General features: G+C 33.5%; 1 protein-coding gene across 5 annotated transcripts in view; it reads right to left on the bottom strand.

The window, feature by feature from the left end:
* Positions 1 to 5,263: 5,263 nt before the first annotated feature.
* Positions 5,264 to 13,645, bottom strand: part of KCNT2 (potassium sodium-activated channel subfamily T member 2) — a 373,164-nt gene continuing 364,782 nt past the window's right edge. For 4 of the 5 annotated variants that reach the window (XM_082425465.1, XM_082425468.1, XM_082425466.1 and 1 more), the window contains 2 exons: positions 13,439 to 13,523; positions 5,264 to 8,853 (listed from right to left, as the gene is read on the bottom strand). In XM_082425465.1, coding sequence (XP_082281591.1) covers positions 8,742 to 8,853; positions 13,439 to 13,523 — 197 coding nt within the window. In that variant the 3' untranslated portion in view covers positions 5,264 to 8,741. The remainder of the gene's footprint in view (positions 8,854 to 13,438; positions 13,524 to 13,645) is intronic. The other variant, XM_082425469.1, reaches the window with a different exon arrangement.

Genomic DNA, 13,645 nt, shown 5'->3' with positions numbered 1-13,645 from the left:
TAAATGAGAAAAGAAAGACACATATTTACTAAATAGGGAAGATCAGCACTTTAGAGCTGGATATGCTTTCTCTATTGCAATATATCAGCTTCCGAAGACACTTGAAAAAGTTACAAAACATGAGTCACATAAAAACAGCAATTATCTGTTCTCTGCATTTCATAAAATTGTCTTTCTTAATCTGTACCATCTACTTACAAATGAGCTATTTACTTTTTCATACCTCTGGTGCCCAAACCCAATACTCTTTTAGCTCCAATTATAAAAGGAAGATAATTTGTTTTTAATTTTCAAAACAAAATTTTTCTGAAAGAAGAAACTTCATCCCTTAAGGAAATCAAAGCAACAAAAACCCTCACAATGAATGCTTCTACCAGAAATCTGTTTACTATGAAAAAAAAAAATGTTTAATGGCAATAGATGAACTTTTAAAACCAATGAGAAAAACATGTATTCATAGGCATATGAATTTTTTTAATCAATGAAATACACAAGTGTAAAGACTAAACATCATTTTTGGTATTTTTTAATCTATTCCTAATCATATAAGAAGTCAGATGGAGACAGTATCAGGAAAACCTGGGGAAATGAAACTGTGGTACAGGGTTATGCTGTGGTTCCCGTATTTATGCGAAGTGTTGAGAGAGACAATTCCACTGAAGATGTAATGAAAGAAAGTAGTGAAGAGGTCATGATATTATTCAACAGAACTTTTAGGATACATAAGAAAACTTGACCCGTAAAGTTCTAATGGGTATAAAATGGGTTACTATCTATGACTCCAGTGTCCATTTTTTCATGAAAACAGACTCTGATGTGTGTGTTAGAAGAGAGATTCTGATACAAAAACTATTAGCAACAATTTCACCATCAAAGCTTTATTTCAGTGGCTTCCTATGAGAAGAATTTTGCCTATATGAAATTCTGCTAAAGATGGTACATGCTAATGGGTGTTTATCTTCAAGTACAATACTCAGATTTTCTTTCTGGAACTGGATATGTGCTTTTAGGATCTTTGGCCTCAAAAAATCTACACTGCATCTTTCAGCATTAGCTATAAACATTTAGAAGATGTGCACATAGGTTTAGGTCTTTAGAGTTTAGGATTCTCGATAAAATTGCCACCCAGAATATCATTCTTTAATTTATATAACTTAAGTTTTCTTTATGTCTTTATAATAACCTTATTACTGCACATCATTTTTTTTTCTACTGAAATGATTATACTCTGGAGACTTTTTCAAGCAGGTAAACTTTCTTGTTCTGAATAGAGAAGAATTGACTCTATCACAATCTGGGCTCTTGTGATCTTCTGTGTTCGCTCTATGAAATTCAAGCTATACCACAATTATGAGATTCAAATTTGAGTACATCATAATTTTAATATCAAAAGAAAAACATATAACTAAAAATTTAAAGATGATTTGATTATCTGAAGTTATTGATTCCCTACTGATATTTATTATGTGTGTAGCTTTGAGAATTAGTTGGGTGAAAATGAAGTAAATTCAAATCAAGAAGTATTAAATGATTATAGAAAGCATAAGAGTTACTCTGTGGGAATACAATAATGAATAATAAATGATTTGTTATGGTTTTGCACACGTACAATTTTCTCCTACCAAAGTCATTTCCAATTTCATCACTCAGGTACCAAGGCCGGTGGTTTACAGCCCTCAGAGCCTCAGACAGAGATTACCAGGTTGGTAAGAAATATCACAGAAACAACAGCCATGTTACAAGATTGGGGAGTTGATGCTGGGTGACAAAGCACCTTTCCACACAGCCAAAATTTCCCATTATTGAGCTTCTGCACGCCCAGCACTAAGTAGCTGCCTCTGTAAGCTGGTGCGGTAAACCATACCAGGACGCAAGATGTGGCAATTACAACACAGGTAAGTCCAGAGACATGATCAATATTGCATACACAAAACAAATTACTTACCCTTGATCATCACCTGTATCCTGTAGTTTATCCTGTGATGATATTGGAAGAGTTACAAAGAAAAAATTGATTTTGGACTCAGATGAAAATTGTCTTCTATCCACGATACAAAAAGATATTAAATTACTTCACTAAGTTACTTCAAGTTTACATGAATTTAGTAATTGCTTTGGTGGGTATTTTATATCAAAAGCTAGACAAAAGGAAGGTGTTGAGGAATATTGAAATATATCATGGAAGTCTGATTCTTTTAATACAGAAAAATGGCTCTGTAAGTCCAAATAATTATGAGGCAGCACAGATCTTGTCAATATTTCTAAATAGTTTCTATTTAAGATAACATTTACAAATATTACAGGAACTCTTTTGAAAAGCTAAGCTTTTGTTCTTGCAGATTCTTTTTTTTTTTTTTTTTTTTTTTGCTGCACCACAGAGCATGTGGTATCTTAGTTCCTGGACCAGGGATTGAACCCACATCCCCTGCAGTGGAAGCATGGAGTCCTAACCACTGGACCACCAGGGAAGTCCCCTTGCAGATTCTTAATAATACACTTTTAATAGTTTATTTACAGGACGTAGTTTTGTTGATCCAGATGAAAATGTAAAATGAAGCAAGCTCAAAATTGTCAAAAAGATGAGTTTCTTCAGGAATAGCAGAGGAATTGCTATTTGGGACGTGCAAACAGTAGTAAACTACAGTACAGGCAAGTCTGTTGAGGGTTTGGGGTCGGCTGTATTTATGGGCAGGAATGTAAAGAGGGGAGAGTTCAGTTGGAGTCTTTTAAAATCAAAAACAAAGGGAGACCACCTTTGAAAATTCCCCATGCAGACAAAACCAGCCCTGCCATACAAACAAAGCTCAATTCAGTTTATTTTGTGAGACCAACCTGACCTGGGTCAATTTTTGTTCATCCCTGTAGAAACCATGAAAAAACTTCCTTAGGTTGATATGAGGCAACACCAGACCAACCCCCTATCATTTAAGAAATTCTAATATTATCAGTTTTCTATAAATCAGGCATTTATAGGAAGTCAATTTCTCAGTCTTTAAGTTTTTGTCTTCCTGAAGGCACATGTGTGAGATTTTTCCATTTTATATCCCCTGATCCATTTTAGATGAAATTCTTTCACTATATCAATATTTCAGCAAACAAGAAAAAAAAATGATAACATGCCCCCCAAATGACAACAAAATAAAATTATTTTATTAAGTGATTTTTAACTTATAGGACTATTTAATAAATATCACAACCATGTTGTTAAATAGAAATTTTTCAACAGACAGATTTTTTTAAATGTGCCCTGAATTATTTATATTCCAGAATGATCAAGGAACCATCTTCACTCCTGCTAACACAGGTTCTTGAGTTTGTAACAGTGACTTGGAGGTAACTGATTACTCTCCATTTTGCTTCAAATTGGATTTCAATTTGTTTCCTAGTGGAAGGATAAATTTTAATTTTACTCAAGTGAAAAATGAGGATTGCCCACACTAACTTGGAGGACATTGAGTACCTCAAAATAAATGATTTTGCTCCTTTAGTTAGAGATAATAAATCAAGCACAGCTACTTAATTATTTTTAGTAACATGTTTTCCAGTGAAAATGTTAGTCATTTTATAGTCATTTCACAGCATGCTTTTTGCCATAAACATTAAAAATCCATTAGTTTTTATTAAAAAGCAATCATAAGATAGTCTCTTTTCAAAGTCAATTCATTTGCAGCTTAGTTGGCCCAAAATATCTAAAATTGAAGTATTTTTCAAGTAGTTAGTGTTTTCTCAACATTTTTCATCTAAGTTTGAATTCTTAGTTAAGATAGTAAATATTTCCATTATATTTATACTACTCCAATGATTTGAATATCTATATTATTCTAGTAATTGTGTTTACAAACCTCAAGTTCAGTACTTACCTCAGGCCTAGTAATAAGAGCATCTCATAGGTCCTATCTTTTGTAAGTTGAGAATATTCCAAGACCTACATAAGCTTTCTTGTTCTATATAAATATTAATAACATACAGATCAGGGAAAGGCAGTCTGTAAATTCAGGAATGTTTCCTTTTGGAATTGTATTTAACTTTCAAGTGCAAAGTTATCTAGCCTGGTAGCACATGAAATGAAACATATTTTGTATATGATAGATGGAAAACATAAATCTCTGTGTAGAACTATGTATTTCTTTGGAGTGTGACTAAATTATAGTGCAGTTTCTTATATTTCTGCTATTACTTATACTTAGGAAGACAATTATTTTATCTCTATTGAAACATTTTTAGATATAAGCAATAGAATAAAATTCTGTTGAATATTATGATAGCACATAAGCTTCAATTATAAGCCAAATAATGGTTTCTTTAGAACCAGTTGCTATAATCTTAGATTGATCTACCATAGTTAAAGCTGACCTGTCCCTCCAAATAATATACAGAAGTCCTATAAAAAATCGGGGAAGATCAAAATGAAATAGAACTTGTCTTATTTAATTTGTTGAATTTTCCCAATATCTGTCCTTCAGATTCCAGTCCTTGGAATTTGATATCACCATTATCTCAGATTTATTCAGATGGAGAACTCATTATGCATCCAGTCTCAGCCAGTGTTCAATCTGGAGAAAGGAACTACACAGTGATTTGGACAGAGAAAGTTTAAGATAGATAATTATAAACTGTAGCAGAGCTTTGGAGTAATGACAGATTGGTTAGTAACAAGTAGTAAGAACTTGAAATAATATAGCAATAGCAGATACAAGGAGCATGCATTGTCTTCAGAGCTGAGATACAGCATCCCATGAAGAGACCCCAGGGCTGAAACCCAGACTCTGTTGGCACTGCTGTGGCTCAAAGAATTGCAGAAAAGTCACTGTGGTTCTCCCTTGCTGGAAATCTCAGGAGAGTCTTCATGGGGAAGGGTCTCACTGGAGGCACTTGACTATACCACCATCCGAGGGGATGCTGAGGGAAGCTCCTAGCCACTGGGTGTGTTGACCACCATATATTTTAGGAGACGTTCTCTGAACAAGCCACTCACACTGCAGGATCATCAGGAGGCTGGTGCTGTGACAGTTGCATATGCTGCAAAGTCGGTCCCTTGGAAGAACAGAGCAGGTTTTTCTTGGTAATTTTGTCTGTGTTCATTAGTATTTCCCTATATCCAGAGCAAGCTCCACAGAACGCAAAAAGAAAACCCAGAGAACTCACCACCATGCTGCTCCTCAAGCCCCAGTTCCCTAGTCCATCTTCCTTCTTCTCTTTACTTTTCAGTCTTCTTATACTGGATTGATATATAATATCTGTTACTCAACCGAACTTGGGTCTTCTTGCCCAACGTGCAGCAAAGCCAATTTACTGACACTTGGTTGTGGTGAAGGAAAGTACAGCATTTACTGCAGGGTGCCAAGCAAGGAGAACAGTCAGCTACTGTTCAAAAGACTCAAACTCTCCAGTGGCTTTCGAGGAAGGGTTTTTAAAAAGGCAAGGTGAGGGAGAGGGTCCTGTGTGATCAGCTCATGTACATCCTTATGATTGGTTGGTGGTGAGGTAACAGGATGTTATTTCAGGAATCTCAATTATCAATTTTCTGATTCCAGCTGGTGTAGGGTCTACGGGCAGCACACAGTCAACTTCTTCCCTCTTGTGGGGGTTTCAGTATCTGCAAAACAGCTCCAGGATATGGCTTAGAATTTATAGCCCTTGAGGAACTAAGGGTCCTTGACTGTTTTATGGTTGAACTATTATTATTTTGTCTTGCTTGACTGCTTTCCTGGGACATGGTGCGGGGGGTGTCTGTTCCTGGGAAGGCCCCACAAGGTCCTGCTCAGTTTCATATCTAGGGTTTTTACCTGTACTTAGAAGGAATGGGGAGAAAAGTTTCTATTCCATTTTCCTTAGATCAAAAGTCTAGCTTTGCATTTAAAATTTTTATTTTCTCTAACCAGTGCTTTTCTGGCCTTTAAATGACTGTATTGAGACATTATCTTCCATTTTGTAAAAAAAAAAAAAAAAAATTCTCTTCTGGAACCTACATTGTTTTCGTTTTGCCTTATTTTTCTTCTCTCTTCTTCCCTTTCCTTTTCTACTTTTCCCTCCCTCCCTTTGTTCACTTCCTCTTCTCTCTTTCCACCCTCCTGTCCTTCCTTCCTTCCTTCCCTTTTCCTGTGACATAGTTATTCAGGAGCTATTATGTTAAGAAGTAATTCAATGAGTTTATTTATGGCTATCTTTTCCAATGAGATCACCTTCATGCTTATATTGGTTTTGAAATATTAAAGTGACAAATGAAAATATAATTGCGACAAATCAAAATATAATTTGTCTAAACACCTCAAGTTTTGGCAAAAAACATCAAGAGTTTTCATCATCAGAAATAATTTTATTATTTATTTTAAAGCAATTCAGTGTAACTGGTAGCAAAATGGTACATAGACAATAAACAGAACCAAATCCCATAGGGTTACAAGGACTAATGTTGACTTCATCTTTTATTTTCATATGCAAGTGTAAGTATTTAAAAAGGCAACTGTTTGTTAAAAGGCTTTTATAAGTTTGTTTTTATTCTTTAAATAACAGAAAAGCTAATAAACTATCATTATTATAGCAAGCTAATATGAATTGTGTCAAATATTAAATTTGGGCTAATGTTCATAATCAAAAATAATTATTGTAAAATTTATGAAACAAATTTTTTAGTGTTATAGGAAATATAGTCAGGTCCTAGCTTAAAATCCTAGTCTTGACAACTGTCATAATGCAAAAATACTCAACTTGAGATCTTGCGGGGAAATAGAAGATTCATAAAATCTTACATTTATTCCTAAACATAACTGTAATGGAGTAAAGAAAAGGCAACTCAAAGAAACATCAAACTTAAATATCAATGTGCAAATATAAAAAAAGTTCATCAAACTTATTATTGTTCTCTATTACATGTATTTGTTCAATTCCACCTTTAGTTTGAAATTTTACATGTGAATATGTGTTTGTCCAATATATTTCACCTGTCTTTATAACATACACACATACATATGCATACAATCTTTGTTTTAAGATATGCTTCCAATTTTAAGTAACCTGTTATAAATTCTACTTCCCTGTATAGTTAAAGAAAATTAAATACAGGCTCTCCCTATTTTAGGGGACATTCTTGATGTTCTTGTCATTCTAAAATGAGAGTAATGTAAAATACTAAACAAATAGGCATTTCATATTCTCAAAGCCAGATTATACAATGGCTATATAATCTATAATTTCACACTTTATGTTTTATATTTTTATATCCATAGAATTATTGGGGAAATATTAGGCTTTTTTATTATTTTTAATCCTTCTATTTTCCTTTCAATTTATCTGCCTCTTTATGAAAAGAAATGATAACATGTCTCTTTCTAGTCTTATGTGTCCTATTTTCTGTTGAATTAAAATTTAATGTCAAATTCAGAAATATACAAAATTGGAAGAAAAATATCTTTTTAAATTTGTCAATGTCTCTTTCATGGGAATAAAAGTGCATTTCAACTACCTGGCAAACTGTGCTCTGTGCTTTTCAACTTGGTTCTGAAAGGGAATAATGCAATGCAGGTAAAAGCACTGATGTCGCCAAAGGTCAGCATTTCTTTATTTATAACTGTCAAATTATGTATGGTTTACCTTACATTTAAACAGCAAAACCTACTTATTTTTATTTTATGCTTTTTCCTCACAATGTTAAAACATAGCTCCTATAGATAACTTTCCAAAATTAGATCAAAATTTTTGATATACCATTTTTTGGTGTATTATTATTTCAATACTAAAGGCATAAAGGAGGACTTTTAATGTTTTGAAATTTCTTTGTATTCTATAAAAAGTATAATTTTGCTTCTTTTAAGTTTAAAGTATCTTTCTAATGAAATATACTGTATAGATATATAAAAAATGTTAAAGCTCAAGCGTCTAATGAAAATCATTACTGAATATTTCAATTAATGCTTCAATTCTTAGATTAGATTTAAGTCGACAAATGTGTTTTAAGTATTCTCTATGTTAGGATCCTTTTAGGAGAACAATAAATATTTGCTTTCGTATACTGTTCTTGGCATACAACGTGTGTTAAACATAAAGTTAGGGAAAAGTTCATGTAGTCAATATTTCTTTTTGTTTGTTTTGGTTTCTCCAGAGTAATAAAACATGCTATGAACAGCTCAAATTCTAAAATGAATATATCATATGAAAAGTCAACAAAAAGGGTAAAATGACTTATAGATTCATATTCTAAAGCAAACTATGATTCTTACACAAAAGTCAGCCACACAAGTTTATCTGTTAATCTGTGTAGAGAAGGCCGGACACTTGTGATGAGCTCATTTTTATAAAACAGCAAGTTTAAAGAATATAATAGGACACATTTAACTTTAAGTGGAGCAACAATCTTCTATGTCCATTGCGACGCACCAAATATAACTGGATTTCTAGTTTACTTTCATAAACCTTAATACTTTTTAAAAATTGGCTTCATACAGTTTGTATTATTGTCAAACAATGAAACATCAGGTTCAAATTTTTGTGTTTCAATTTAGGTTTTCAAAATCATTCCATTGATGTCTTTCAAATATTAATGGGAGGAGTACCAACAAAGCAGTACTTTAAATTTCAAAATAATCTAAACTTCTAGGAGAATAGATTTTTTTTTAAATATGAGAGAATTGGATATACTCCAATCTAGTTTATTTCATGCCAGCAACACTCTTATTTTTCTAAGATTTAGAGTTGTTTCAAGCAAGATCCTTGTAGGAGAAAAAAGTCTCTTATTTTCTTTTTTATCAAAGCTGAGTTTCCTCCCGAGAGTCTTGGCCTGTGGTGTTGCAGATACTGTTTTTTCGACTGGGTTCACCATTTGGTAGGTAGGCCAGTGGATCGGGTCGGATTAAGTATCTAAGAAGAGAAAACAAGGCAAATAACTGTAATCAAAAAAACTAGTTCACATTGACACTTTAGATTGTTACTTTAAATTTATTTGTTCAGTGTTTAAGGTTATCGAAACTTGTCTCTATGTAACGTTGGTGGAAGGACTTGCTGTTTATTTGGCAAGGGCTTGTAATAATTCTACACCTAAGAAGATTATCAAGATGAATGTGGATGAATGAAGAATCATTATCTTTCAGTTAGGATCCATTTCACCACCTCTGTCTTTTCAAAAGTTTATGTTTTATTTTAGTATTTTGTTGATTTATTATTCTTTTCTTTGGCTATTTTTCTATCCGAATACCTAAATCCTAGCCATGATTATATTACTCAACTGCTCTTAGTGTTATTTTTATCATTCCTAAATCAATTTGACCTACATTATTCTATAGGCTTTTTAATTTAAATATTCTATGATTCTATAAAATTAATGATTTCATAAACGCTCTGGAGGATATTATGCCTAGATAATATTTTAATTGTTGGGAAATTTATTAACCTAAAATTCAGGTTATGCTATAGTAAGAAATTGGACAAAGAAAATAATTCTCAATTCATTCTACTAGTAAATAGGAAAATGTTCACCTGCCAAACTCACACATTTCGATAATGTTAGAATTTGTTTCAAGTGAGATGTTTTACTTCAGACCGTCAAGTGACATGAGCGTCCGTTTCTTGAGCATGTCTGGACTACTGGGCTAGGTCCTGGGAATACAAAAAACCTACATTTCTGATCCCTGCAGAGGATTAACAGAGTGTAATTTATGAAACACATAGAAAGATTAAAAAGAAATTCCAAACATCACAGAAAGACGAAAAGAACAACAGTGAATGAGGGAATAGTTTATTGAGGAGGTTGGATTGATGGCTTTCCAGGCTTAAGTGGAGACAAACGGAGAGGAAATGGGACACAGAAAAGGATACTCCCAACACGTTTAGAAAATGAGTTTGACTTTAGAGGACCGGTTAGACCAGGAGATGATGGTAGGTAAATTCAGGAAGAAACATAGAAAGCAGCTAATAAAGGACTTTAAGTTTCAGGATAAGTATTTTCTATTTCTGTTCCAAACGCTTCCCACTGGAAGCCACTGAGGTTTTGGAGAAGGGAGAGAAGGAAAGTAAATATATGTAATGCAGCATTCTAAAAGTCTTGTTCAGGTGCAAATGCAATTAGTATTTCATAGTTTTATAATAATGTTCGGAGTTACAAAATAAATGGAGAAACTATTTTAAAAGTGGGGACTCTAATGAAGATTTGTACTTCTCCTCTTAAAAACCAAAGGAAAAATATTCATAAAATATGTCCCTTAAAAGAGCAATTTCAAGCACTACAGTCTATTCCCTTGGATCAAATGAAAGTTGAGATTAGCGTCCCTGGCTCTGTTAACTAGATTTTGTTATCCAACCACCTGCTTTATAATTACTTTGAATATCAATAGCATAGTAGATCAATGAAGAAAACTAATAGTGCACATTAAGCTTTTTAACACCATATCACCTAGTGATTTATTGTTCTTCGAATCAAATTATTGTTGCACCTTCATTTAAAATGAACCTTTGAAAGTGATTTTTTAGTAAAACATAAAAGTTATGAGTATAATCCATTATCCCTTAAATTCATTGATGTAGCTGCAAAATTTCCTTTCCGTATTATAATCACTACTAAACGTATGAGTCTAATAAAATAAATTTCTTAAATGCATTTTTTGTACTGCTTGTCATGGTAGCATATTTTCTTGCTCCAGTTATATTAAAATTTAATTATCTCAATGCAAAACAACAGATCATGGCAAAAAGAGGTTTTTTTTTTTTTTATAGCAGTCAAGTTGATGTTTTAGCTTAAAATTAATAATAAATAATAGCATCCAAAAGGCAGAAAATTCCATGCTTATTTTACCTGTATATATTGTAACATTATATGCTTTATTTCTACGTTTCAGTTTTAAAAAGTCTCAGGAATTATTTTGAATTATAAAATCTGTCTGATGGAAGGATTTGTATTGATACATAGACTCAAAAGTTTAACACTATCTTCCCATGCCATCAAAAATAATCATGGAAAAGAATTATATTAGGCTCAAGAAACTTACAGTTTGTTATGAAATAAAAATAAGGTAAGCCCAACTTGAAAAAAATATATATAGTTGATAATTTGAAAAAGAGACATATGAAAGTTGGGACTACAAGGGCAGATTTAATAAAATTGCCTGATTTTATGGGTTAAAGGAAGAAAGACATGTGTAAATATGGACACAAGAAAAACGGAGCAGTTTTGTTGTATTACAGTCATATACTAAGTGAAGTCTCCAGAATGGGCAGTTGAAAGCCAGGTGCATCACAAATAAGATATTTTCATCTAGCTTAAAGTGCTCCAAAAATTCAGCGTCCCCACTGGATATAAATTTTGACAGCCGCCTGAAGAACTCTGGCAGCTGGAATTACCATTCATCAGATTCCCCCAAGTTCCTATACTCTAACCAGTATCATCAGATGGCAAAATAAAGCATTATTAAACTTGCTAGTTGTATCTTAGGTGCCTTATAAAAATCTTTTCACACTGATTTTGGGTCAAAGTTACTCCTGCTGATGTATTTTCCTAAGAAGCTTTTGAAGCACATTCGTCTTTTTGCCCTAAAACTGAGCAGTACTCAGCAGGCCAATATTCATTCTTCTACTTTTTCTTCTTTATGTATCGCTTTTTTCAAAAAATCATTCTCTTTTCAGTTTTATTCATTTAGAAGGTGAGAAGTAACTAGTTTCTATAGAGAACTAGCTTCTTTCCAAAGCTTGGTACTGTATCTCTATATGCTTTCTAGATTTTTCCACTTGGCACATTGAACAATGTACCTAAACTCCGGCTCATCATCTCTCTTTTCTCCATACCCAACGACTGCTCTTTCCTGCTTGAAAAAGTGCCTCCCTATACTGACTTGTTTCAGTGAAGCAGTAATTTCTTTTGCAATCACATAGATTTGAAATCTGAAAGCCATGTGAGAGCCCTTATTTTCCAATTCCCAGACCAATGAATAAGTCTCACTCTTTCTGTCCATAAGTTTACCTCCATAGGATCTTGTTTTTACAATCCATCATCCAGATGTTATGACCGATTCTTATCTCCATCCTGCCAATCAATTCTATTGCTTTTTACAGAGTTCTTCTAAAAAAAATTGAACCCTCCAACCCTAGCCAAAATCTCCCACGAAACTGACAGCATCTAATTGCTGGCATATTACTAGCTTTAGTTCTAAATCACTTGCATGGATCCACTTTACACTCTGCATCACAGAATGTTCTCACTCTTCCTAGTCCCTGACCTTATTACTTATTTCCAGGTTATAGATACAAACACATCCTGTGGACCTAACACCCACCAAGACTTTTGAATCTTTGGCATTTGTTTTATGTCACCAATACAATCTGGAGTTAACTACCCTGTGTAAGCAGGCCTTGGTGCAGCTCAGCCTTAGGACCATGAACCTCAAGCTCAGCTTCTTATTAGGAATTTCTCACCTAGGCTTACACCTACAACTGTCAAAATGCCTTTACTAAAATCCTGCTACTTTCTTGCTCATATATCCAAGTGCTGCCCATTGCCTATAAGGTTGAATATCAATTCCTTATTTTGTCATCTAAGGTCCTTCCAAAGCCAGGTTTAATATGTTGCCAATATTATGTTTAACTAATTAACGACAGAGATGTTAATAATACAAAGCTTTTACTCTGGTCAAACTGGGCTCTGTAGTATTGCCAGCTGGCACGCTTATGCGATGCCCAGGCAGTGCATTTTCTCAAGCCATCTCCCTGCTCTGGAACGTCCCCTCCTCTCTCTCCACCTGCACAAATTCCATCTACCCTGAGTGTCTAGTTCAAGTCCGTCATCCTTTGTAATCCCTGTGGCTCACAATAATGGCTTCTCTCCTGAGTTTTGAAAAGCACCATCTCACTTAAGCAATGCTTAAGTCATGTGACAAAGTCATATATATATTGCTATTAAAACTTTATGCTTAAATCGTAGTTTTGTTAATTAGAATGCAAACACTTTGAAATCAGGGGAAATGCCTTATTTGTTTCTATAGAGCACACTTTTAAGGCAACACTAGTACAATTGAACATGCATAATACATAGTTTTTGATGAATCAAATTACTACCATAGATCCTTTCCTAATAAGGGTTTTGACCAATTTTACCTTGGCTTTGAGAAACTCTCAGGTATTTCAAACTGGCTAGTGTGGGATATTTTAGGTTTTCCTTTGAGTTGATCTCTTCTTATTCCACATATTTTCTATTATTTGTCCAAATGTATATTTGCTCACAAAATACAAAATTCATGCTGCTTTTTCCTTCTTTTATACTTCTACCATCCTACAATGCTTTTATATAGTATTACACACAGCAATATACAAAATGCATCTGTCTATTGAACACAAAAATTAGACTTTGATTTCCTAAGCATTTGCAAGAAAGATAAGGGGCTATTATGGTGGAAATAAAAATATGAAAGTAAATAAATCAGTGGTTTTCTGAAAATACATGCCTTATGTGAGATCAACTTACACAACATCATTCAGCTCTAGTCTGGTATCTGGAGATGGGTTTATCAGGATGTAGGAGAGGGTACTTTGATGATCGTTCATTTCATCTAGAAGATAAATAAATGCCAAGTTTGTTATACCACTTACAGAAAATTACAGGAATTATTGTAGCGTGTCTTATCTTCAAACCATAGAGCTGTCAACAATAACTTGCTATAGTTTTGTCCAC

Source organism: Balaenoptera physalus (assembly GCF_965194825.1).
Source record: "Balaenoptera physalus genome assembly, chromosome: 1".
Taxonomy (NCBI): domain Eukaryota; kingdom Metazoa; phylum Chordata; class Mammalia; order Artiodactyla; family Balaenopteridae; genus Balaenoptera; species Balaenoptera physalus.
Note: the sequence above shows the minus strand (reverse complement) of the source record. Positions and strands in the feature narration are given on the sequence as shown.